Below are 26,906 nucleotides of genomic sequence, written 5' to 3' on the forward strand. Positions count from 1 at the left end.
GTTCTAAATAATTCTCATCATAAGGTACTTTACCATTATAGATGTGGGACACACTATTACAGGGTATTATCCTAATATTAAATATTAAAAAATAACCATTATAAAATCATTTTTCATATTAATTTAACTCAAGCTACAGATTTTATTTAATCAGTTTTAATCGTACGTTGGTGAGCCTTCTGATTGAGGGTTTTGTAACGAAGCATTTACCCACTTCCGGCTCGTGACCTCCGAAAAATCCGCTTCCGTAGGTCGCTACCATAGTCCTATTACAGCCAACTTGCGAGAACAAAGCTGGCTGTGGTCTTATCTTATGGAGCTATTTTATTCTGTGCTCCGGCAGGAAGTGGGTAAACGTGAAATACACTTAATACCTCTTGAATTATAATAGCACCTTAAACATTTAAATTATTGAATTGCTTTAAAAAAAACCTAATTTATTTCTGGTATTCACCGGTAGTTGAGATAAATAACAGGGAATCAAAGGTAATCATCGGTATTCACCGTTATTTGAGATAAATAACAGGGAATCAAAGGTAATCATCGGTATTCACCGTTATTTGAGATAACTCACAGGGAATCAAGGTAATCATCTGGATTCACCGGTAGTTGAGATAAATAACAGGGAATTAAAGGTAATCATCGGGATTCACCGGTATTTGAGATGATAAATCACAGGGAATTAAAGGTAATTATCGGGATTCACCGGTATTTGAGATAAATCACGGGGAATTAAAGGTTATCATCCGGATTCAACGGTAGTTGAGATAAATAACAGGGAATCAAAGGTAATCATCGGTATTTACCGGTATTTGAGATAACTCACAGGGAATCAAGGTAATCATTGGTATTCACCGATATTTGAGATAAATAACAGGGAATTAAAGGGTAATCATCGGGATTCACCGGTATTTGAGATAAATCACAGGGAATTAAAGGTAAACATCGGGATTCACCGGTTTTTGAGATAAATCACAGGGAATTAAAGTTAATTATCGGGATTCACCGGTATTTGAGATAAATCACAGGGAATTAAAGGTAATCATCGGGATTCACCGGTATTTGAGATATATCACAGGAAATTAAAGGTAATCATCGGGATTCCCCGGTATTTGAGATAAATCACTGGGAATCAAAGGTAATCATCGGTATTCACCGTTATTTGAGATAACTCACAGGGAATCAAGGTAATCATCTGGATTCCCCGGTATTTGAGATAAATAACAGGGAATCAAAGGTAATCATCGGTATTCACCGTTATTTGAGATAACTCACAGGGAATCAAGGTAATCATCTGGATTCACCGGTAGTTGAGATAAATAACAGGGAATTAAAGGTAATCATCGGGATTCACCGGTATTTGAGATGATAAATCACAGGGAATTAAAGGTAATTATCGGGATTCACCGGTATTTGAGATAAATCACGGGGAATTAAAGGTTATCATCCGGATTCAACGGTAGTTGAGATAAATAACAGGGAATCAAAGGTAATCATCGGTATTTACCGGTATTTGAGATAACTCACAAGGAATCAAGGTAATCATTGGTATTCACCGGTATTTGAGATAAATAACAGGGCATCAAGGTAATCATCTGGATTCACCGGTAGTTGAGATAAATAACAGGGAATTAAAGGTAATCATCTGGATTCACCGGTATTTGAGATGATAAATCACAGGGAATTAAAGGTAATTATCGGGATTCACCGGTATTTGAGATAAATCACGGAGAATTAAAGGTTATCATCCGGATTCAACGGTAGTTGAGATAAATAACAGGGAATCAAAGGTAATCATCGGTATTTACCGGTATTTGAGATAACTCACAGGGAATCAAGGTAATCATTGGTATTCACCGGTATTTGAGATAAATAACAGGGAATTAAAGGGTAATTATCGGGATTCACCGGTATTTGAGATAAATCACAGGGAATTAAAGGTTATCATCGGTATTCACCGGTATTTGAGTTAACTCACAGTGAATCAAGGTAATCATCGGGATTCACCGGTATTTGAGATAAATAACAGGGAATTAAAGGTTATCATCAGGATTCACCGGTATTTGAGATAAATCACAGGGAATTAAAGGTAAACATCGGGATTCACCGGTTTTTGAGATAAATCACAGGGAATTAAAGTTAATTATCGGGATTCACCGGTATTTGAGATAAATCACAGGGAATTAAAGGTAATCATCGGGATTCACCGGTATTTGAGATATATCACAGGAAATTAAAGGTAATCATCGGGATTCCCCGGTATTTGAGATAAATCACTGGGAATCAAAGGTAATCATCGGTATTCACCGTTATTTGAGATAACTCACAGGGAATCAAGGTAATCATCTGGATTCCCCGGTATTTGAGATAAATAACAGGGAATCAAAGGTAATCATCGGTATTCACCGTTATTTGAGATAACTCACAGGGAATCAAGGTAATCATCTGGATTCACCGGTAGTTGAGATAAATAACAGGGAATTAAAGGTAATCATCGGGATTCACCGGTATTTGAGATGATAAATCACAGGGAATTAAAGGTAATTATCGGGATTCACCGGTATTTGAGATAAATCACGGGGAATTAAAGGTTATCATCCGGATTCAACGGTAGTTGAGATAAATAACAGGGAATCAAAGGTAATCATCGGTATTTACCGGTATTTGAGATAACTCACAAGGAATCAAGGTAATCATTGGTATTCACCGGTATTTGAGATAAATAACAGGGCATCAAGGTAATCATCTGGATTCACCGGTAGTTGAGATAAATAACAGGGAATTAAAGGTAATCATCTGGATTCACCGGTATTTGAGATGATAAATCACAGGGAATTAAAGGTAATTATCGGGATTCACCGGTATTTGAGATAAATCACGGAGAATTAAAGGTTATCATCCGGATTCAACGGTAGTTGAGATAAATAACAGGGAATCAAAGGTAATCATCGGTATTTACCGGTATTTGAGATAACTCACAGGGAATCAAGGTAATCATTGGTATTCACCGGTATTTGAGATAAATAACAGGGAATTAAAGGGTAATTATCGGGATTCACCGGTATTTGAGATAAATCACAGGGAATTAAAGGTTATCATCGGTATTCACCGGTATTTGAGTTAACTCACAGTGAATCAAGGTAATCATCGGGATTCACCGGTATTTGAGATAAATAACAGGGAATTAAAGGTTATCATCAGGATTCACCGGTATTTGAGATAAATCACAGGGAATTAAAGGTAAACATCGGGATTCACCGGTTTTTGAGATAAATCACAGGGAATTAAAGTTAATTATCGGGATTCACCGGTATTTGAGATAAATCACAGGGAATTAAAGGTAATCATCGGGATTCACCGGTATTTGAGATATATCACAGGAAATTAAAGGTAATCATCGGGATTCCCCGGTATTTGAGATAAATCACTGGGAATCAAAGGTAATCATCGGTATTCACCGTTATTTGAGATAACTCACAGGGAATCAAGGTAATCATCTGGATTCCCCGGTATTTGAGATAAATAACAGGGAATCAAAGGTAATCATCGGTATTCACCGTTATTTGAGATAACTCACAGGGAATCAAGGTAATCATCTGGATTCACCGGTAGTTGAGATAAATAACAGGGAATTAAAGGTAATCATCGGGATTCACCGGTATTTGAGATGATAAATCACAGGGAATTAAAGGTAATTATCGGGATTCACCGGTATTTGAGATAAATCACGGGGAATTAAAGGTTATCATCCGGATTCAACGGTAGTTGAGATAAATAACAGGGAATCAAAGGTAATCATCGGTATTTACCGGTATTTGAGATAACTCACAAGGAATCAAGGTAATCATTGGTATTCACCGGTATTTGAGATAAATAACAGGGAATTAAAGGGTAATCATCGGGATTCACCGGTATTTGAGATAAATCACGGGGAATTAAAGGTTATCATCCGGATTCAACGGTAGTTGAGATAAATAACAGGGAATCAAAGGTAATCATCGGTATTTACCGGTATTTGAGATAACTCACAAGGAATCAAGGTAATCATTGGTATTCACCGGTATTTGAGATAAATAACAGGGAATTAAAGGGTAATCATCGGGATTCACCGGTATTTGAGATAAATCACAGGGAATTAAAGGTTATCATCGGTATTCACCGGTATTTGAGTTAACTCACAGTGAATCAAGGTAATCATCGGGATTCACCGGTATTTAAGATAAATAACAGGGAATTAAAGGTTATCATCAGGATTCACCGGTATTTGAGATGAATCACAGAGAATTAAAGGTAATCATCGGGATTCACCGGTATTTAAGATAAATCACAGGGAACTAAAGGTAAACATCGGGATTCACCGGTATTTGAGATAAATCACAGGGAATTAAAGGTAATCATCGGGATTCACCGGTATTTGAGATAAATCACAGGAAATTAAAGGTAATCATCGGGATTCCCCGGTATTTGAGATAAATCACAGGGAATCAAAGGTAATCATTGGAATTCGAGATAAAAGTAACATTATAGATTAGATATAATGGTACTCACTTTAATCACCGTAATCAGTAGAAATCAGGAGGAATAATGTAAATATTTAGTGATAAGCAATTTTTCTTAGTGATTACCCTTCGTATATAACAAAACCCTTGACCAAAAATACTTTCAGTAACCATATTCGAATTTAAAAAAGTCGGTCTTTGTCAAGGTTCTAACTAGTGACAAAATTTCATTCGAATGTATGACGATAGACAATGACAAACATTTCGCCATTTAAGTCGTGAATAAGAACGCTTCGTTCCTTTAAGGTAGAAGGCGGGCGAATTAGACTTATAAATTATCATAGAGCCACCTAGCGGTCAACACGAGAAGTTCGCTTAGATACCGGATTTTCGTACCGTAATCACATGTTTTTGTCATTATAAATAAGTATGATTTGCAAATAAAAATGCCGCTTTTCCTTTGACCGCTAGGTGGCTCTATGTTCTTGGAAAAGGCTAATAGAATTCATAGCTCATTTTCTGAAACATTATCTTATCACGCGTTCTTCTCAGATCCGAACAGCCCTTGTATATTTTGTTGATGAAAAAAAAGCATTTTTAAATACCATCTCTTCCATAATACAAGATTGTTTGTGTGCTTGTTCGGTGTTATAGTTTAGCACTGACCAAGAACGTATTTATTTATATCGATTTATACTACATAGTCATGTTGGGATAATTCGCGAGCAACACGGTCGAATTTTTTTTTAAGGGGTAACGCTCAACATAGTCATTCCAGAGATCCTGCTAGTCTCTGCGCTTATAGAGACTTGAAATTCTCAAGAAAACGCGTCAAGAAAAATTAAAGAATCAGCGCCGCCGCTCGGCCGGGATACCCATTTTTTGCTTATGGCATCGCAATAGCTTTCTCCAAGACGTCGAGGGGCGCCACCGTCGACAAAGAAATAGAGGGTTGCTGGGGGTATTGGGAGTCTCTATACGCGCAGGATCTCTGGTCATTCTCTCGAAGTAGAAACATATATATATTCTTCCTTTGACCTTCTAACTTGATATTTATTTTATCGTCACCTCCGTTTTCTCACAGGCGTAAAAATCTTGCCAAGCAGCCGGACCGGTTCCCAGAAATATTTCTATATCACTTTGAGGAAGTTTTTTTGTAACTACGGTACTATTAAAAGTCTATAAATCATTAGTATGACTCTTTATTACATTTTAACAATTATATACTGATTTCAACTTAGCGAGAATGACCATGTTGAGACTAGACCTCGACGCCGCGAAGTTTTAAATTATTTTAAACCATCAGCGGCGCGCCGGGAAAACATCGGCGGCGGCGGCGGCGCATACAAAGATCGATTTCGGCGGCATCAGGGTCTAGTTGGGACCTTCCGCGGGGCATAGGCCTTTCTATAAAAGAAGTTACGCTTGCTGAACTGGTTTTTATGTAGCTTATTTGTTACGAAATAGTTCAGTTCAGTTTATGCTTAAAAACAGGGTCCCTCGTCAAATTTAGCATTATGTCCAGGGCTTTTCGTAGTGAAACGTCATCGATAGTTCGTTACGTCAGCCGTGACGCAGCAGTAACATCAAAACCAGAATACCATTGTTACTTTCTAGCTAGGAGCAACAAACACAAGGAGAACGCAGCTAGCCTTTAGACACTCTAACGCCGTGTTGTGTACGAATTTCATTGGACGAGCCTTTACGCTGATTGTTTTACGGAAAGGGGGAAGATGATTTCCGAATTTTCCCCTTCCGACCGCAGCAGGCGCTAAAGCGTCAAACCAATGAAAACTGTACACAAGAAAATGCACGACTTTTGAAGGGTTGCGGTCTCCTTGTTTGGGGTGCTGTGTTTGTTGCTCCTAGCTTTATAGAAAGGCATATTCCCCCCCCCCCGAGAGGGGGGAGATAAAACGTCACCAGCGCCCGCTTTATTCGCATCGAAAGTTGTTAGTTAAACATAAATATGAAAAATATAAACGTGTATACAGAAACGATGGTTTCATACTTATAAGTTATAGACCTATGATACTACAGGTATTTAGTAAAAACGACATATCAATAAGTCCACTATTAAATTTCGTTTTATCTTATTTCTCAACACGGAACAGCTTTGGGTTTTCTCTTACGCCGTTCGAGGTCATCATTTTGGGAGACGTTTCGCATTTAACAGCGCTCCTGTTAAGTATTTTTTCGCATTTCGTTCTCGTTAGGAACACGTGAAACACAACCAAAGTAAGTAAAATGCGGAAATGTTTTATGTATGTTAACATTCATACCGTATCACTGTAAATCAAATTAGCCTTAAAAACCATATACATCAGACTCAAGTTCTATATTCCAATTTAGTTATTGCGATATTAAACCATTTAACATAATATGAAATTTATGTCGTATTAATCTCTCTTGACGTGCACTTTCGCCGGCTCTCGCTGGTTTGTCAAAATGCTTTTTGTGAAGAGAACATTGTACGGAACGAAATTCATCTTAAAAATTAGTTTCTAAAACTATTACAGAAATAAATAATTTATTAATTACTACATCATATATTTTAAAATTATTTAAAGTCATGGTTAAAACAGAATTATAAATTTAAACTAATTTAAGAGATACTTCATGACTGGTATATAAAACTAATTTAATATGTCAGACTTATGTATTTTTATACATATTAAATTAGTTTTATATACCAGTCATGAAGTATCTTGTCTCTTAAATTTGTTTACTACATATTCCTAAACCGTGTAATTTTAACATTTTACGTGCATACCAAAAGTAATGTAATACGCGCAGTTTGCCGGAAAATTCCGAAGGGTCAGACATTCACAGAAATCCCATACACTTTCCAAGAAATCCGAAATTTAGCCTGGATTTCTTCCAAATCCGGAGATTTTTCAAAATCTCTAAATTCGGCCAGAAATACGACTCTAAATCTCGAAATCTCGAAAGCCGGCAAGAAATCCGGAAATCCGGCACGAAATCTCGAAATCCCGAAATCCGACTCGAAATCTCGAAATCCGGCACAAATCCCGAAATCTTACACGAAATCCCTAAATCCGACACGAAATCTCGAAATCCGGCAAAAAATTCGGTAATCTGACACGAAATCTCGAAAGCCGGCAAGAAATCCCGAAATCCGGCACGAAATCTCGAAATCCCGAAATCCGACTCGAAATCTCGAAATCCGGCACAAATCCCGAAATCTTACACGAAATCCCTAAATCCGACACGAAATCTCGAAATCCGGCAAAAAATTCGGTAATCTGACACGAAATCTCGAAAGCCGGCAAGAAATCCCGAAATCCGGCACGAAATCTCGAAATCCCGAAATCCGACTCGAAATCTCGAAATCCGGCACAAATCCCGAAATCTTACACGAAATCCCTAAATCCGACACGAAATCTCGAAATCCGGCAAAAAATTCGGTAATCTGACACGAAATCTCGAAAGCCGGCAAGAAATCCCGAAATCCGACACGAAATCTCGAAATCCGGCCAGAAATACGACTGTAAATCTCTAAATCTCGAAAGCCGGCAAGAAATCCCGAAATCCGACACGAAATCTCGAAATCCCGAAATTCGACTCGAAATCTCGAAATCCGGCACAAATCCCGAAATCTTACACGAAATCCCTAAATCCGACACGAAATCTCGAAATCCGGCAAAAAATTCGGTAATCTGACACGAAATCTCGAAAGCCGGCAAGAAATCCCGAAATCCGACACGAAATCTCGAAATCCGGCCAGAAATACGACTGTAAATCTCTAAATCTCGAAAGCCGGCAAGAAATCCGGAAATCCGGCACGAAATCTCGAAATCCCGAAATTCGACTCGAAATCTCGAAATTCGGTACACAAGTTAACAAATCCAAAATCCAACAAGAAATTTTAAAATCCCGGATTTCAAAATCCCGTACACATTTTTGGTGAATGTCCGACCCCTCGGAAAATTCGCTGTCAATGGAATTAGCGTCGAGCCCGCGAAGATACATGTTTCATTTCTATGATTAAATAGATTTTTCTCTCGTTAGATAGATATTATAAACTTCTGTTATTATATATTATATGTTATACAACGCGCTACGAGTTAGTATTAGCGGAAGTAAGATCTCCCTGCTAAGGTTATATTCCCTTTAATTTAAAATATATTTAAAACCGTTATTCTATTATGAGCACCATTAGTAATTTTCCTAGATATATATTTACCCCTTTTAGTATATTGAGATTTCTATAAAACCTATTTGTGAATTATGGATAGAATTCTCAAATAGGTTTGAGAATCTAATGTTCGTATAGACATCATCAATTTACTTAGTAGGTGGTTTCTTTTCGCTTGTTGATAAGGAGTAAAAACATTTTCCACAATGGCTGCCTGTGGCCTTTTTAGCAGATAAATTCTGGCTAGCAGACGACAAAATCCGATTTTCTCCTTTACAGAAGAGAGGAACAAGCGAATAGTTTATGAGCCGGAGTAATTCTCATCCCCGGAACAGCCGAATTAAACATTTTAGGGTAAAAAGAGTACTCTTTTAGTTCGAGAACAGGCGAAAAGAAACCACCTAGTGTGTCCTACTCTACCTGATACATGCTTTCGTTTGATACGTTTTTTTAAAACGTGTGACGTCACAGCTGTAGTGTTCACCGTGGCCGCCATGACAGTTAGCAGTTTTTTTCAATATTTGAATAGAAAGCACTCTTTTCAACCCTTATTTTCTCTATAATTGTGCAGTATCCATTGTTTTTATTTCAGAATGAAATTCGCAAGTACCTGCATTTTCTTTGCCCTTTTTGCGGTGATGATTCTTAATGTTTACTCAGGTAATTGGTGTTTCCAACTTGTCCTGTATCTAGTACTCGCTTCAAGCTTAAAGGGCTGACCCAGGCTCGCGAGGGGGAGAAACATGCGCTCAATCCCAAAATGCGTCTGGTCTGAAGCGCCACTCTCCGTTGGCGGGAAATATCGAAACTAACGTCCAGATTGTCAGAGAGGGGACGAGTGTTTCTCCCACTTGTGGAACTCTTTAAAGCAACTGTCGGCTCTATCATTGCCACATCCATTATGATATGGCCTTTGTTATTAGAGATGGCAATGAATCTATCCGATTCTTCAAAAAAATTACTTTACTGGAGGGTGTGGTGCCATCTATTAATGGCAAAATTTAAAATAGCGAAACCATAACGTCGTCAGAGAACCATTTATAATTATTATAATTAGACAGCTTATACCCTACTTAGTGGACTTTCACTTAAATTATATATCCCATATAAAATATATTGTAAAAAAATACTGTAATTAAAGTTATTGTCCAATTTACAAAGGAGTCAATCAACGCGAGGGGTACTTTTATGTCCCGCCTTTTGGGTCAAAATGTAACTTAAGCATCTTGTTTTGATTTTGACACTAGCGACATCTGTTTAAAAAAATACTTCATGTCGAGCCGACACTTGCTTTAAAGTGTCTGCTTAGCAAATTAAACTTCAGCAGCTAGGTGGATTTATGTTAACTGAAAGGGATAATTTCCAATGGGTGTCAACCCCTCTCCTAATGGGAGTAGAAACCAAATAATAATATAGTAATTACCTAGTTTCTATAAAATGGGAAAAATCACAAAAACCAAGAAATAAAACACCGAGCTTTTTTAGACTAGTACAATCCTAGCACGGGCGTTAGAAAAACTTATATTCCTTGCTACTCCATCACGCGCTCGTTGCCTTGTCAAAGTAAGAGCAGCTTTGCCAGTTCCTCAAACTCAAATTATCGTACCAGAGCCCACAACAATTATCGATTCCAGAAAAACATCATACACGTGAAAACTGGCGGTAAATTTGAATTTAGCGTGAAATATTGACATTAATCTTGTGAAATTAATTTTTTGAATCACACTTAATAATAACCCAATTGAATTTATGGAAACCTTATGTTTAAAAGTCAGTTTTAACTGGTTTTCAGCCAATTAAAAAAATTAGTACGCCTTTGAAAATATCGTACGTCCTACAAATTAGCTCGAAATTATCGACGTGTACGATAATTATCGTACGTCTGGCAAGAGACAGTGACGTAAAAGAAACATTAAAGCAAGACTAGTGTCGACTTGACGTTATGTAACTCTTTCTTAAACAGATGTCGCTAGCGTCGAAATCAAAACAAAATACTTAAGCTTACTTTTTGACCCAAAAGGCGGGACATAAAAGTACCCCTCGCGTTGATTGGCTCGTTTGTAAATTTAACTATAACTTAAATAATAGTAATTCTTTTAGGGCCGCCTTTAACCCATGGAGGCCCTGGGCACATTAGGATAATGGGGTCCCTATGACCTTGTCAGAGCACTATTTTGTTAGAATAGACAAAGAAAGTAGATAAGCAAAGCTCTAGATTTATTTTTATTTCTTTACAGTCACATTAAATGAATAAATATCGGTTATCGTTTGATGATCTGGCAGGAACTAGGGGCCCTATCGATCGCGGGACCCTGAGCACGTGCCCAGAGTGCCCAGTGGGAAAGAGGGGCCTGATTTTTTTACAATATATTTTTTATGGGATATATAATTTAGGTTAAAGCCCACTAAGTGCTGTTTAAGTTGTCTAATTATAATAATTATAAATGGTTCTCTGACGACGTTATTGTTTCGCTATTTTGCATTTTAGCTTCCATTAATAGATGGCACCACCCTCTCCAGTAAAGTCGTTTATTTTGAATAATCGGATAGATACATTGCCATCTCCAATAATAAGGGCCATTTCCATGAAATTCAAGTAAATTTAATATATATATAATTTTGGGCTATCACAACTGGACATACAACTTTTTTTTATACTACTAAAGCTGTTTTGCCCATGGCAGCAAGCTCTGACATGGGCAAGACAGTCGGAATGAATTTGATTTTAAAAACTCTTTTATTTGCCTAATGATTGTTATGACATAAATTGTGGATTCTTAGAAGTTGGTTTTTAGGAGCGCCAAAGGATGTCGAAATGTTAATTAATGGATAAACATCGGAATTATGCCTAATTAAATCGTGGTCGAATGTGTCGTATCCTTTGGGGTAGTACCATTAAATAAAACTACGGCGTCGCAAAAATCGAAAACGGAATTTTCAACGCTGACTTGAGTGGAGCGAGCTACAAATCCAGTTGATAATTAGGCTTAGATTAATTAAACCCAAGTAGAGACAGGAAAGCGAGATAAATAATTTAGTTTACCAAAGATTACTGTTTTTTTATAAAGATAAAACCAAATACAAATCGAAAATATCTCATTCAAGTTATTTGAAGCGCTTAAAAATAAAAATAAAAATATAAAAAATAATTGTTTATTTTCTCTGTCAGCTGTTTCATTCCTAAGCTTAAATTTTATTTTAAACCAAATTTCCTAATATTCTGGAAAATATCACACTTTTGTTCCTTTGATGATAACTCATTTAAACATTTTTATTTTGTTCCTAAACTTATAACTCATTTAAACATTTTAGTTTCGTTCCTAAGCTTAAATTTTAATTTCAACCAAATTTCCTAATATTTCGATCAACCAAATTTCCTAATATTGATAAATATCACACTTTTGTTCCTTTGATGATAATAATTGCTTTTTTAAAGCGCTTAAAAATTCAAAATATATAAAAGAATTGTTTATTCAATATGTTAGCTAATAAATATCGATAGAGGTGACATAATTACTGAACACAAAATAATTAAGAATTCATAAGAACGTTTTTTCTTAAATAATCTTATCAAAATATAAGCAAACGATGCAAAAATTATATTAAAATGCAAGTATCATTATTTATAAAGTCAAATTTACCAATAACGATGAGGAAAAACTAAGGGCTTCTGCTTTAGCCGCTACATATCGGGGTTTCAATGGCGAACCAAAGAGGGCGTAGCCATAGTTTTTGGTCGCGAATAGGGGTTAAACCTTCCAGCGACGAGTATATCTTTCCTTTGTAAAGCGTTACTGTAACCACGGCCAACTTTGTTCTCGCGCTGTAGCGGTCAACCCATTCGCCGAAATTTCGTGAGGAAGGATTTTCCACCTATAACGATCGTGGCGCTGAACTCATACAGTTTTTTTCATTGAGTTGGGAATATTAATCTAGAGATCCAATCAAATCTGCTCCCCGCGAAACAAGTTTTTGAAAAATACGAATGTGCCGTCTGCTTTTAAATGACGAGCAAACGTTATCATATGACCCGTGGCGCCATCCATTATTTTGAAGAAAAAAAATATTTTGCTTGAAAACGCGTCTTATTTGAACGAACCATTGAGAGATAGACGGCGCCACGGGTAGAATGATAACGTTTTCTCGTCATTTGGGATGCCGATGGGAGCAGACGACAGTATTCTTATTTTTAAAAACTTGTTTCGCGAAATACTGAAATCCGACGTTTTGATTGGACCTCTAGATTAATATTCCCAACTCAATGGTTTTTTTATATTGGCTTCAATGCAAAAACTATTCTAAAAAAAATATTCCGCTAGGGGCGCTCAACTCATAGAGATATCCTCTGCTCGTAGGTTGGCCGCTATAGTGCGAGATCAAAGTTGGCCGTGCCATAACAAATCTAAACATTGATATAAAATAATGTAAAAAATGTTGATAATGGCAATACAAGGACGGAAATTAAATTTTGGGATTGAGGATGGTTTATTATGTAGTCTGAATCACACAACTAATTTTCATAGCCTATTTTAATCAATAATGTATTTATTGTTAATCGTGCTCGATGGGTAAGCTGCTAGCCAATAAAATAATCAAATCATCTCGCCTTTGGTTCGCCATTGAAACCTAGATAGGTAGCGGGTAGCGGTTAAAACAGACGCTATTAGTTTTTCCTCATTTTTATTCTTAAATTTTACCTTATAAATAATGATGCTTAGGCAAAGTTTGCTTATATTTTGATAAGATAAATTTAATTAAGAAAAAACGTACTTGTGACTTTTTAATTTGTCTGCAGCCGACGCTAGATCATAGGCGCTACCTCGGAGACGCTAGCGCCGTTACGCCACCTAGACTCGTTTCGGTCGCGAATAAAATTAAATAATTAATAGCGTTTTCCATTTGACGACCCTCTAGCACTCTAAATCGATCTGATAAACATTTTATGTTCCATTTGCGTGCTCGCGTCTGCTCCGATCAAGTTTCCCGTGTTCCATTACCTGCTCTCGGGTGCTCGGAGATCGCCCAAATACGATCTGCCAATTTCGGAAGATCAACGGTTCGAGATCGGAGCAAATTTTTGTGTGTTCCTTTTAGATTTTTTGGCAAAATGGCAGACCAAGACGCGAAAATTCAAATTACTAGCAGATGAAAAACCACAAAGCGCTAGTTTGATGCTCCATTTGTGGTTTTACTCCAGTCGATTGTGGCGAGATCTATGACGTCAGAGACAGATTCCGAGCGAATCTCAAGCAATCAAATGGAAAACGCTATATAGGTCACAGAATCTTTCAAAAATCACTTAAAAAAATTCAAAGTCACGATCGATTTGGTTTTTTTACTGAGTTTGGCAACGCTGCTCGCCACCTTTGAATTGATATACCTAAATTTTGGCATCAACAATTTTACCACTTAGTTTTTCCAACGCCTTTTTAGTCCCTTTTACAAGCGTTATCAGTTGACATAGAGCCACATAGCTAAGCTGACGTTTCTTGATTTATTATATGCAGAGTATGAACTTTTCGTGTTAGCGTCCAACGTTAGAGGATTAATACTAAATCCACTAATAACTCTGATATTTAAACAGCTGCAATTTCTGGGCAAGATGAGGATGGCGTTTTGCAACGTCTGAGGAGGTCCTGCGATCTTTTCTGTGAACCGCCAGAAATTTTGAGAAATTGCGATTGTGTTCTTCCTTAAGATGACAATGTAAAATTTCGACAAAATAAACAGTTATATTTCATATATTTTCAAGGAGTCAAAATTTACTGGTCTGCTTTAGTTCCAAAACAATTAGGTAACTCTAAAAATACTTCATTGATTTGAAATGAAAATACGCTATAGTTAATTTTAACATAAATTTGACAAGATGAGCCAAGTTCGATCCTAGCTTGTGAAACTGCATTGAGTTTGCAAGTTCTCACCTCAAGTTAAAGAAATGTTGGTTCGACGTGTAGTAACTCATTTTTTCAATAGATGTCGCTAGCGTCGAAATAAAAAAAGCGGTATTATTGGTACCCCTTGTGTTGATTAGATAGTTTGTAAATTGGTCAATAACACAAATTACAGTCAATTATAAACAATATTTTACATGGGATATATAATTTATGTTAAAGTCCACTAAATAGAGTATAAGTTGTTTGAATATAATAGGCTTCGAGCTTAGGAAATATAGCGCCATCCCGCGTTAATATCCGTCAAATAAATATGTGAAGAAATAGCAGACGACTTTTGAATTTCTTTGTTTTTAGGTTGAACTTTCAGCTGTTGTGCAGATATAATTTTGAACGTTATTATATGATAATGATAATCAGCTAAGCTAATACCCAAGACACCACCTACCTTAGGCCCAAGTTATATCTAGGGACTTTTAAACTCTGAAAATTTCAAAATTATATCTCAAATAGTTTTTGAGAAAAAAAACCCGCTCAGAGCAAATCGAGCCACCCTGTATAATATATTTATTATTTCTTTGAGTTTTGGAAAATTATAGACAAAAATGTGAATAATGAACATTTTGTAAGGGAAATTTGAGGGGTGCAATTTTGATTGTACCCCCGCCTGAAATCTAGGAGGGTAAAATGTCCCCCTGGACCCCCTATTCCGTCGCCACTGGTGCTTTGGGTATTAGCCTAGCTGATTTTTATAATTTTGTAACTATTTGGCTAGTATTTTAAATATTATTCTTATTATAAAAAATCAGTTTAGAGGTCGTTGTAGGTGCAGCCTTAAAGATATCATATATTATTTTTTTTGTTATAGGTGCGCACGTGCGGCTTTAAAGGGACATGTGATATATTTTAATTTTAATTTATATGTAGTAGTATTTAAGTACATTTAAGCCCTTCAAATCACAATGTTTTGGTCACATATGGCACACAAAGGTACACATATTTATATTTATTTTCATCCCTACACAAGTAACATTTAAAATTTTAACCACCTTTAAACTGTTTGTTTCAGTTCGAAGAACGGTTTTTGTTGTAATATATGCCCATTTAAAAGAAACGTTGATTTTTAAAATTTCGGTTGAGTCACTCTTGTGAATTTTTTTTTAGAATTAGTGGTTTCTTGAAAAGTAACTGTTTGTAGTGTTTGTAATAATGTTTCACTTTGTAAGAAAAAGTTCTTATTTAAATTGAACAATTTTTGAAAGATATTTATAATTTTAATTTACTTGACATGTCACAATTGTTTCTTCAGAAATTTTCTGCTTCGGCCCAAGCGGCTGGTGGACTGATCTTAGCAGGATTAATAGCAGTTATAGAAGGAACATTTTCAGTGGTATTTGCACATTCTTTCAATGCGTCGTTTATTAATAATAGGGCGGCTCAAGGGCCGGGCAACCCGGGCAACTGCCCGGGGCGCCGGTTTGAGAGGGGCGCCGAAATTGAGTTGTGAGCCTTTTTGGTTTACCAAGAATCGGATTTGTTTATAAAAATTTTAATGAAAGCATAACATAATTTGAAAAATCTTTAGCTAATTGGAAATACAAACTGTTTTACCAACCAAAATGTCCAACATCGTCGATGAACGTTTTTTGCGACTACTTTTTTACAATAGTAAATAAACCATAAAATTACGGTGCATAGTTTTGACGGATAAAGCATTTTCCTGGTATTTTCATTATAAACCAGGGTATATAATATGAAGATGAAAAAGTGGTTGGGCGATAGTACAAGAATAGAAGGGTGTCAGAATTTTTAGCCCGGTGTACCTAGCAACAGGGGCCATACCACCGGAAGCCTATCATCATAGTGCCCTACGCCAGTGTCCCCAAGCCCGGACAGGTGACAAATCCAGCGAGGGGCTAGCCAGTAAGAATTTGCCTGTACACCAATTACGTAATCAATAATGAGTAACGATGAGTACAGACCGATTACGATGAGTACAGAATGATTAGGATGAGAACATAATGATTACGATGAGTAAACAGGCAACCCAAATCTTTAAAATTGTTACAGATGAGTAATTAAGTACGGGGTAATTCCAATGAATACGCGTGATTACAGATGAGTACGAAAATTACAAATGATTACGGGATTACAAATGAGTTCAAAAGATTACCGAAGATTACAGTTAGGGTGAACACCGATTACGGGAAGTGGTTAGCCCCTCGGGTAGTAGTACCCTACTACTGATGGTTGCACCTTTGACGCAAACCACTCAACCCAGCAGAAGGTGCAGCAATGGGTGGACCAATCCTCACTTCGCACACAGCCGTGGGATTAAGAGTGGATGCTATAGCAACTCCAGCCGACACCCTACCTACGTAGGTAAAGAGTTATACCCTTTGGAGAGAGCTCCTAAAGGGGAACGACGGGAACACAGCGGTCCACATAAAACGGGCACAGCTGGCACCGGAGATCCCGGTGCGACTCCAAAAGGCCGAGAAACAGGAACAGAATTATCAAAATTATTTTAAGCACTAGAGGAAGGTTCAGCCTAATAATAAAAATATAATTCAATTATGTAATTGTTAAACGTTGAACGAAAAAGAGGCTTTTACTGTATTCTTCCCCCTTAATCTGTCGTGTGTCCGTGGTTAGCGTTAGTCACTTCTATTTTAAGCGCACGCGCAGAAAGCCATTTATTAGTTTCAGTTAAATAGTTTTAGTTAGATAGATATTAATTAGAGACACGTTGAATTGAATTAAGATTATAAAAAAAGGAAATCAAGAGAAGCCATTGAAGCAGAAAAGAAAGCGACAGCTTAAAAAAATTTCTTAAGTGTAGGCCTAAAAAAATCCCGCCAAATACTGTTTTAATTAAGTTGTTAAAGCAATAAAGCGTTCTATCAAATAGGCCCAAAACCGGCCAAACGTTTCATACAGACTATAGAGCTAGTTCATCAGGACTAACAAAGTTTGTTATTCTTTGGTTTAAGAGAATTTGGCTTATATCCTGTCTTTATATGAATATTTTAGAGACGTACCTTTAAGCATATGTAACATAATTGCTCAGTAGTATGCCACTGTACCTTTATTCCATTCAAAAATCTTCACTAACGGTTTGTTTCACCACGAACCAGTAAAAAGGTGGACTACGTTAGATTTTAACCTTTTTATTCATCCTAGTAATTTTGGGAATCACACTATTGGCTACTAACATATTTATTTAAGCCAATGGAAAACCTCTAAATTGAGAAGGAATTTTTTGCGTCGGAATTTTAGTCAGCCCAATGTAGCTTTATTGAAATTTATCAACTCGCTCGGTTTGTGCGGATGAAGTTAAATACTGAGTAGTTTAGAAAAATAAAAGGAAAATGGCCAATACGGTTCGGTTCAGAGATCACTTTCCGAAAATGAAATAAGTAGTCGAAGTGGGATATTCCACCAGCGTTATTAAATCCCATACCAAGCCTAGAAGAGTTAGGCCTAGGCTCAAAAGAATCTGCAAAGACTCCAACCTTATAGATGCGCCAGAAAATATCAACCTGAATTTCAACTATTTTTTCCAATAAACCTGCTTCTTTTATTTGACAATGCAAATTTATTTTAGAACGTGAGTCTCCGAGAACTTAATTAATTGGCAAAATAATTACATTAGCAGAACTTGACACTATATTTTAGCTCCCAAGCCTTGGTTGTTCAAACCGGTTTGTTTACTAAAATAATGGCCGTCGGTTTATCAGACGTAAAGCTATTGGGAGAGTTTCGTTTGGCCGACTTCTCATTTGGCCGACCACAAAATACACGTTACGCCGACTGTCCATTTGGCCGACTGCACATTTGTCCGACTGAGAAGTCGGTCATATGGACAGTCGGCCAAATGGACTGCTCATTTGACCGACTGAACATTTGTCCGACTGAGAATTCGGCCAAATGGGCAGTCGGCCAAATGGACAGTGCATTAGACCGACTGCTCATTTTTCCGACTACTCATTTAGCCGACTGCTCGTTTGGCCGACTGCTCGTTTGGCCGACTACTCGTTTGGCCGACTACTCGTTTGGCCGACTACTCGTTTGGCCGACTACTCGTTTGGCCGACTACTCGTTTGGCCGACTACTCGTTTGGCCGACTACTCGTTTGGCCGACTACTCGTTTGGCCGACTACTCGTTTGGCCGACTACTCGTTTGGCCGACTACTCATTTCGCCGACTGCTCATATGTCATTTAGACGATACTAGGTGCGTTTGGCTAGGTACTGTCCTCTAGGTCGCGCTTTAGAAGGCCCAGCTTGGTTATAAAGAACGGGGCTGGGGGGGGGGCGCCGGTCCGGCCCCCCAGCGCTCGAGCGAAGTGAGTGCGCGGCGCCGTCAGGCGCCAATACTTAGAATACATTGCCCGTTCTATAAGTCAACCTAACACTAAAGACATAGATAAGGACAGGCTATAGTATAAGAGTCAGTGAAATGAGCAGTCGTCCAAATGAGCAGTCGTTCAAATGAGCAGTCGTTCAAATGAGCAGTCTTTCAAATGAGCAGTCGTTCAAATGAGCAGTCGTTCCAATGAGCAGTCGTTCAAATGAGCAGTCGTTCAAATGAGCAGTCGTTCAAATGAGCAGTCGGCCAAATGAGCAGTCGGCCAAATGAGCAGTCGGCCAAATGAGCAGTCGGCCAAATGAGCAGTCGGCCAAATGAGCAGTCGGCCAAATGAGCAGTCGGTCAAATGAGCAGTCGGCCAAACTAGCAGTCGGCCAAACGAGCAGTCGGCCAAACGAGCAGTCGGTCAAACGAGCAGTCGGTCAAACGAGCAGTCGGTCAAATGAGTAGTCGGACAAATGAGCAGTCGGTCAAACGGGCTGCTCATTTGGCCGACCAGAATTTCAGCTAAAAGAGTAGTCGGCCAAATGAGTAGTCGGCCATATGGTCTGCTCATTTGGCCGACCGAAAAGTCGACCAAATGAGCTGTCGGCCAAATGGGCATTCGGACATATGAGCAGTCGGCCAAATGAAAAGTCGGTCAAATGAGGAGTCGGCCAAATGCACCCCACCCAAGCTATTTGGGCGACGGTATTATCGGCATTTGAGATTCGATGACGTCAAATATGACATAAAATATGATATCAAATATTACGAAGGGTATGTATGACGCAATATCTGTGAAACAAACCGTTAGTGAAGAAATAATGCTAGTGGCATACTTATGAGTAATTAATATGCTTTTAGGAGTGGTAGCCTGTAGGAGGGACCCTAGGTATTGAAGTACGTTTGGGGTTAAGAATATTTTCATGATCTAAGTTTCTTTTTAAACCCATGGATTTGAGACTAGTATTTTGCTTATTTACACAAAGTATTGAGAAAGTGATTAAAGGGATTATTTATTGTTATGAAAACGGTAAATTTATAACATGGACATGGTTATGTTTTTTACCGGGGAGGGGGGTAGTTTAATTTAGTCTCAAAATAAAAGGGGCGCCAAAAATCCCCCTTGCCCGGGTGTATAAAATTTCTTGAGCCGGCCCTGTATTAATTAATTTAATTTTGTCACGAAGAAGGGATTCGAACCCGAGGGGCAGGTCACTTCCTTGATTAACGACGCACCCCTCAGAAGATTAAATTCAATTTAATCACTATTATGTTGATTAAATCACGTTTAATCATGATTAGAATGTTTAAATCTGATTTAATCGTGATTAGAATGTTTAAATCTGATTTAATCATGATTAAATGATTAAATCTGATTAAAATGATTAAATCTGTTTAAAATGATTAAATCCTGATTAAAATGATTAAATTCTGATTAAAAAAATTCTATCGTGATTAGTATGATTAAATCGTACTTTAGTTTTGATTTTAATGATAAATTCTCGATTCGACCGATTATATTGATTAAATCGTGATTAAAATAATTAAATCTAATTCAAATGATTAAATCTAATTCAAATGATTAACACTAATTCAAATTATTAAATCTAATTCAAATGATTAAATCTAATTCAAATGATTAAATCTAATTAAAAATATTAGATCATGATTAGAATGATTAAATCTCGTTTTAATGATTAAATCCTGATTAAAAAGATTAGATCATGATTAGAATGATTAAACCTCGTTTAAATCTTGATTAGATTTTCTAACCTTGATTAGATTTTTTAATCTTGATTACCCTGATTTAATCATTTTTCTATGATTAAGACGCACCCAAAATGGAAGTGACCTGCCCCTCGTTCGAACCTACAAGTGCATAGTTACGACATACCTTAAGCTTTAAGGAATCCAAATCTGTTTTCAAAATTAAAATCGGACGAGTGGTTGAATTTCAAATCACCGGCAAAAAAATACGGTTGACGTAGAGTTTCAATCTGAGGATCCGTTCCGACAGTGCCCACGTTAAGTTGACGTGTCGCGAAATCCGTTCAGTTCTGTCTGAAACGCAAAAGTCGATTGTCCTGGGACAATCAAACGAGATAAAATTATAATATTATTCTATACAGGTGCGATTTCAGAGATGGTATAGTGGAGGAAATGAGACGTAGGAATAACATAATTTTTGAGTGGACCTTTGCCATTTTGGGATATATTAAAATCATATCATTGGTTCCCTAAAACTTGCGTCCTCCAAGCACAGAGGAATGTCAGCCGAAGAAAACTTACCGATAATGCAATTTACAATCAAGTATTTATAGCAGCTGAAGCGATGATGGAGATATACATGTATACTTATTCTTGTTAAAATGTGCTTTTTCGGGGTAGTTTAAGTCGTCAGCTAGTATTTCTATATCTTTTACTCTTGTCACTTTCCGCGATTAATGCACTTGCAACTAAATGCTAGACTCATTTCATCCCTGAGAGCAAAAAGCGAGGGGCAGTTCACTCCAATGATTATTAGGAACCCTTCGTATGATTAAATCATGATTAGATTAGATTAAAATTAAATCTGTAGCTTTGGCTGTACAAAGATTAAAAATGATTAAATCATGAGTAGCATTTTAATCATGATTATTAGTGATACAATGTTTATTTATTTACTTTTTATAAAATATGCATATTTGCATTTCATGTTTTTTCTCTTATATCGCACTTCCATAAAACTAGTTTTTTTGACTAGGTATAAATATGTACCGTGAAACATAAAGAGCATTAAATTATACTAGAACATTGAACCTGACGTTTTATTACTTTAACTCACAAGTTACTTCAATGGCGACGGGGATGGGATCATCTGCGTGAGTCGGTATTTACTTTTTAACCTATTGCTAAAAGTCGCGTTCGCTCAGTCCTTCTCAGGTGTCCTAATTGCAAGATGGCACTTACTGGTCGTTTCGAGCAATTTGACGAAAGCGCAGAGTCTTGGACCATTTATTCGGAGCGCATGGAATACTACTTTACCGCTAACGGGATTGATGAAGCCGCCAAGAAGAAAGCTACCTTTCTCTCATTACTGGGTCCTACTACATATGCATTACTACGAAATCTGATCAGTCCATCAACTACAGCTAACCAGACGCTGACGGAACTTCAAGCCGCACTTAGCAGTCATTTTTGCCCACCACCATCTGAAATTGTGGAGCGTCATAATTTCAATAGACGTAATCGTCAGCCTGGAGAGTCAATTTCTACTTACATGGCACAACTTAAGCGCTTAGCTGAACACTGTAATTTCGGAGCAAACCTGGATGATGCGTTAAGAGATCGTTTGGTCAGTGGTATACAAGATGAAACTATACAAGCCAGATTACTTACCGAGCCTGCTACTTTAACATTACAACAAGCCGTTTCAATTGCTTCAAGAATGGAGTCCACTACCAAGAACATGCACGAAATGAATTCAAAACTACCTACCTCGGACTCAAAACTACCTATTTCGGCAAATTCGACAACGGAGCAGAGTATCCATAAGATGGTTGATTCGAAGCGAGCAAGAAGGCGTCATAACCCAAGAACTGCTCAAAGCCAGCCACAACATGCTGGAACAGATGCCAAATGCTATAGATGCGGTCATCCAAGTCACAAAGCCAATACGTGTACCCACAAAAGTACCGTATGTTCATACTGTCAAAAAGTTGGTCATTTGGCGAGGGTATGTCTGTCTGCTAGTAAAAACGGCCAACCGGCTGTTCCTCGAGATCGTCAAGGTCGTTATCGAAAGAATCGACTGCATGAAATTCAAACAACAGCGACCGATATGGATGGTACGACATCTCGGAAGCGAGAAATTCCTCAGGTAGAAGACGAGTACAGTGTTTTCTATATACCATCACCGGAACCAGCACCAGAACCGTTCATGCAAGAGTTGAAGGTACAGGGAGTAAATCGTAAAATGGAAATAGATTCTGGAGCCGCATTTACTTTGGTGTCGTATGAAACATTCAAGGACTTGTTCCGGGACAGTATTTTGCCCAAGCTACATCCTTCCAGAATACTTCTTCGCACCTACAATGAAGATAAAGTTCCTGTTCTGGGGTATACTTACGTCAAAGTTTCCTGCAATCAAGTCGTCAAGGAATTGCCCTTGCTGGTTGTCTCGCACAATGGTACAAGCCTTATCGGCAGAAATTGGATACGTGAGTTAAATATTACTCTTCAACATACTAACTCTGTCAACATTCTTAACTCTTCACAATGTACTTTCAAATTGCAAAATGTTTTGGAGCAACATGCAATCCTATTCTCTCCTGGTTTGGGACTAGTTAAAGACGTAGAAGTTCATTTACACAAGAAGCCCGATGTTCAGCCACGGTTTTTCCAACCAAATTCTGTACCATTTCCCTACAGAGACAAAGTCAATCAAGAGCTTGACCGCTTACTCAACCTAGGAATCATAGAACCGGTGAAGGTTTCCGAATGGGCTGCGCCCATTGTTCCTGTACTTAAATCAGATGGATCAATTCGAATATGTGGCAATTTCAAACTTACTGCAAATCCAGCAACGGCAACCGAGCAGTACCCATTGCCCAAGATTGATCAGCTATTTTCGACTCTTAACGGAGGCGAGAAGTTCACGAAGTTGGATCTTCGGGATGCGTATAACCAGTTAAAGTTGGACAGAAATTCGAGGGAACTGGTCGTCATCAACACGTCTAGAGGTCTGTTTCGTTATACAAGATTACCTTTTGGTGTGTCATCAGCTTCGGCAGTGTTCCAGAGGCAGATTGAAGCAATTCTACGAGACATTTCATATACAGGGTCTTTTTTTTTTGCTCGGAAAAGTGTTTTTTTTTCAAAAACTATTTATAGTACCGATTTCAAATTTGGAAGGTCAATTCTCTATACCGGGGGACATCAGTTTGAGAAATTTGAGCGTTTTCGGTAATGTTTTTCACCAATTTTGAAAAATTATTTTTCGACCACTAGGTGCGAGATAAAAAATTTCTATTATAAAGTTGTAGGCCGTCATCGAAAACCCTTAAAAATTGTTCACTCGACGAAAAACAATTTATTTATCAGTGAAAATTCGAGCTTGAAAAATTTACAAGTTGGTGAAGCCAAATTACGATTGTTTGAAACGATAATTGAAACCGAATTACCTAATCCAGTTGAAACTTTGGTTAAAAAAACGACCGGATTTAAAAAACACGAGGCTATAGGTCAATCCTAAACATGCATTGGGTATTTAAAGGAAAACTTTGGGAGATTATTATCAGTGTTTGATAATATTTCGAACAATGCCTCGTTATTCAGTAGCTGAGCGTACCGAGATAGTTGCCATTTACTATGGAGAAGCAGCGCAAAACCTTAGAAGAGTGACTGAAATCTTCGCAGAAAGACATCCAAATGGAGCACCATCTGTAAATACAGTAAGACGAGAAATTCACGATTTCAATCAATTTGGTAACTTGCAACCTAGGTTTCGCGGATTGGGTCAACCGGATTTAGACTTCGAGAACAATGTACTCGCGTACTTTGTGGCATATCCTCGTCACAGTTGCGCTAACGCCGCTGCTGATTTGGGTTGTTCTGCAAATCGTGTGTGGAAAATTCTTCGTAAGAATCGCTATCACCCATACAGAGCTACGCTCCACCAAGGACTAATTGACGGAGACCATCAAAGACGTTATGAATTTAGCAACTGGTTACTAAATGCTGTCCAAGAAGATAGACAATTTTTGCGCCATGTTTTGTTCTCCGACGAAGCGTCATCTTCTAGAGATGGGCCCTTTAATCATCAAAACAGCCATCTTTGGTCTGACATCAACCCACATTGGGGTTTTGAATATCATCACCAGGTTCAATTTGAACGGGTCAATGTTTGGGTTGGACTTGTTGGAAACCGTTTGATTGGTCCCTTTTTCCTGCCGACGAACCTCAACGGCCAAAGGTATTTACATTTTCTACAGAACGAACTGAGTGACGCAATCGACGACCTTCCATTGGCTGAAAGACGTCAGTTGTGGTTTCAGCAAGATGGCGCCCCTCCGCATTTTTCCCGGCAAGTAACTGAGCACCTCAACAACGAGTTTCCTGAAAGGTGGATAGGGAGAAATGGTCCAGTGCATTGGCCAGCAAGGTCACCTGACCTAACACCGCTGGATTATTTTCTCTGGGGATTCGTTAAAGCAAAGGTATACGCCACGCCCATTGAAACTAGGGAGGAACTCATTAGACGAATAATCAGTGCTTGCCGAGACGTCACACCAGAAATGGTAGAGAAAGCGTTTGAGAACTTAATTGTCCGCGCACAAACCTGTGTTGCAGCCAATGGTGATATTATTGAAAATGTTTTGTAAAAATTTATGTGAATAAAATATCTGCATTTAAAAACCAAACGTGTACATTTTTTCAAGTGTGAAAACTCTACTACGTTTGTATTAGACTTGTTCCCTTTTCAATTATCGTTTCAAACAATCGTAATTTGGCTTCACCAACTTGTAAATTTTTCAAGCTCGAATTTTCACTGATAAATAAGTTGTTTTTCGTCGAGTGAACAATTTTTAAGGGTTTTCGATGACGGCCTACAACTTTATAATAGAAATGTTTTATCTCGCACCTAGTGGTCGAAAAATAATTTTTCAAAATTGGTGAAAAACATTACCGAAAACGCTCAAATTTCTCAAACTGATGTCCCCCGGTATAGAGAATTGACCTTCCAAATTTGAAATCGGTACTATAAATAGTTTTTGAAAAAAAACACTTTTCCGAGCAAAAAAAAAGACCCTGTATAGCAGTCTTTCAAGATGATTTACTGTTGACCGGAAAAGACGATACGCAGCACTTGGAGACGTTGAGCCTTGTTCTTACCAGGCTAGAAGAAGCCGGTATAAAGCTTCGCAGAGACAAATGTCGATTCATGGTGGATTCTGTCGACTACTTAGGACATCGTCTCGATCGCTTTGGCTTACATCCGTCAGTGAAGAATGTTCAACCAATCGTTGAAGCTCCTACACCAACAAACCAACAAGAGTTGCGATCCTTTTTGGGTTTGATTACATATTATTCAAAATTTTTTCCTAATATGTCAACTCTCCTAGCACCATTATACTTGTTGACCCACACCGATAAGGAATGGAGCTGGAACGAAGCAACTGAAAAAGCTTTCAAAAGGGCTAAGTCAATCTTGTCATCATCTTCGGTACTTGTTCATTACGATTTACGCAAGCCCGTTACACTAGCGTGTGACGCATCACCTATTGGCCTCGGTGCAGTATTGTCGCACATCGAACAAGACGGAAGCGACAGACCAGTCAGCTTTGCTTCGAGAACCTTAACCAAGGCCGAAAGAAATTACAGCCAGATAGAAAAGGAAGCGTTGGCGTTGGTATTTGGAGTGACTCGATTTCGAGAATACATATTGGGCCGTCATTTCACCCTTTTAACGGACCATAATCCGCTAACTACTCTTTTGTCTCCAAATAAACAGTTTCCAACGACAACAGCCGCTCGAATTCAAAGATGGGCAGTTACACTTGGGGCGTACGATTACGATATCAAGTATCGGCCAGGTAATCGTAACGCCAATGCTGATGCTATGAGCAGGTTACCGATTCCACACACGATTGATGCCGTTGTGGAACCACAAGAATACGTTTTGACTTTGCAATCCATTGAGACCGGTCCAGTGACAGCTGGCGATATCCGCAACGCTATTGAAAGCGACAGCACCGCATCACTTCTTCGTCAGTATATCGTGGAAGGTTGGCCGAAGGTTGTTCCGGAAGCGATCAAACCATTTGATTCCCGACGTTTGGAACTCTCTACTATGAATGGTATAATTTTCTGGAACAATCGTATATTTATCACATATGTATATAGAAATGACATTCTGAAAGAGCTGCACGAAGGTCATTTCGGTGTTAGTAAAACCAAGAGACTGGCAAGAGCAACTGTATGGCGGCCGGCAATTGATAAAGACGTTGAAAACTTAGTGGC

The 26,906-nt window shown here is 38.1% G+C and overlaps 1 protein-coding gene and 1 long non-coding RNA gene across 2 annotated transcripts; both read left to right on the forward strand.

Annotated features, from left to right (window-relative positions):
• The first annotated feature begins 6,638 nt into the window (after positions 1-6,638).
• LOC149967488 (uncharacterized) lies at positions 6,639-14,402 on the forward strand. The gene is made up of 3 exons (XR_016480455.1): positions 6,639-6,737; positions 9,251-9,318; positions 14,243-14,402. It is a non-coding gene; the product is annotated as an uncharacterized LOC149967488 (long non-coding RNA).
• A 7,441-nt stretch (positions 14,403-21,843) lies between these two features.
• On the forward strand, positions 21,844-26,845 carry LOC149967489 (uncharacterized). The gene is made up of 3 exons (XM_090167620.1): positions 21,844-23,626; positions 25,703-26,743; positions 26,809-26,845. The coding sequence occupies exons 1-3, from the start codon at positions 21,844-21,846 to the stop codon at positions 26,832-26,834; spliced, it is 2,850 nt and encodes a 949-aa protein (XP_090023746.1). The 3' UTR covers positions 26,835-26,845.
• The last annotated feature ends 61 nt before the right edge of the window (positions 26,846-26,906 follow it).

This window comes from Leiobunum rupestre, chromosome 1 (genome assembly GCF_980474605.1).
Source record: "Leiobunum rupestre chromosome 1, qqLeiRupe1.1.hap1, whole genome shotgun sequence".
Taxonomy (NCBI): domain Eukaryota; kingdom Metazoa; phylum Arthropoda; class Arachnida; order Opiliones; family Sclerosomatidae; genus Leiobunum; species Leiobunum rupestre.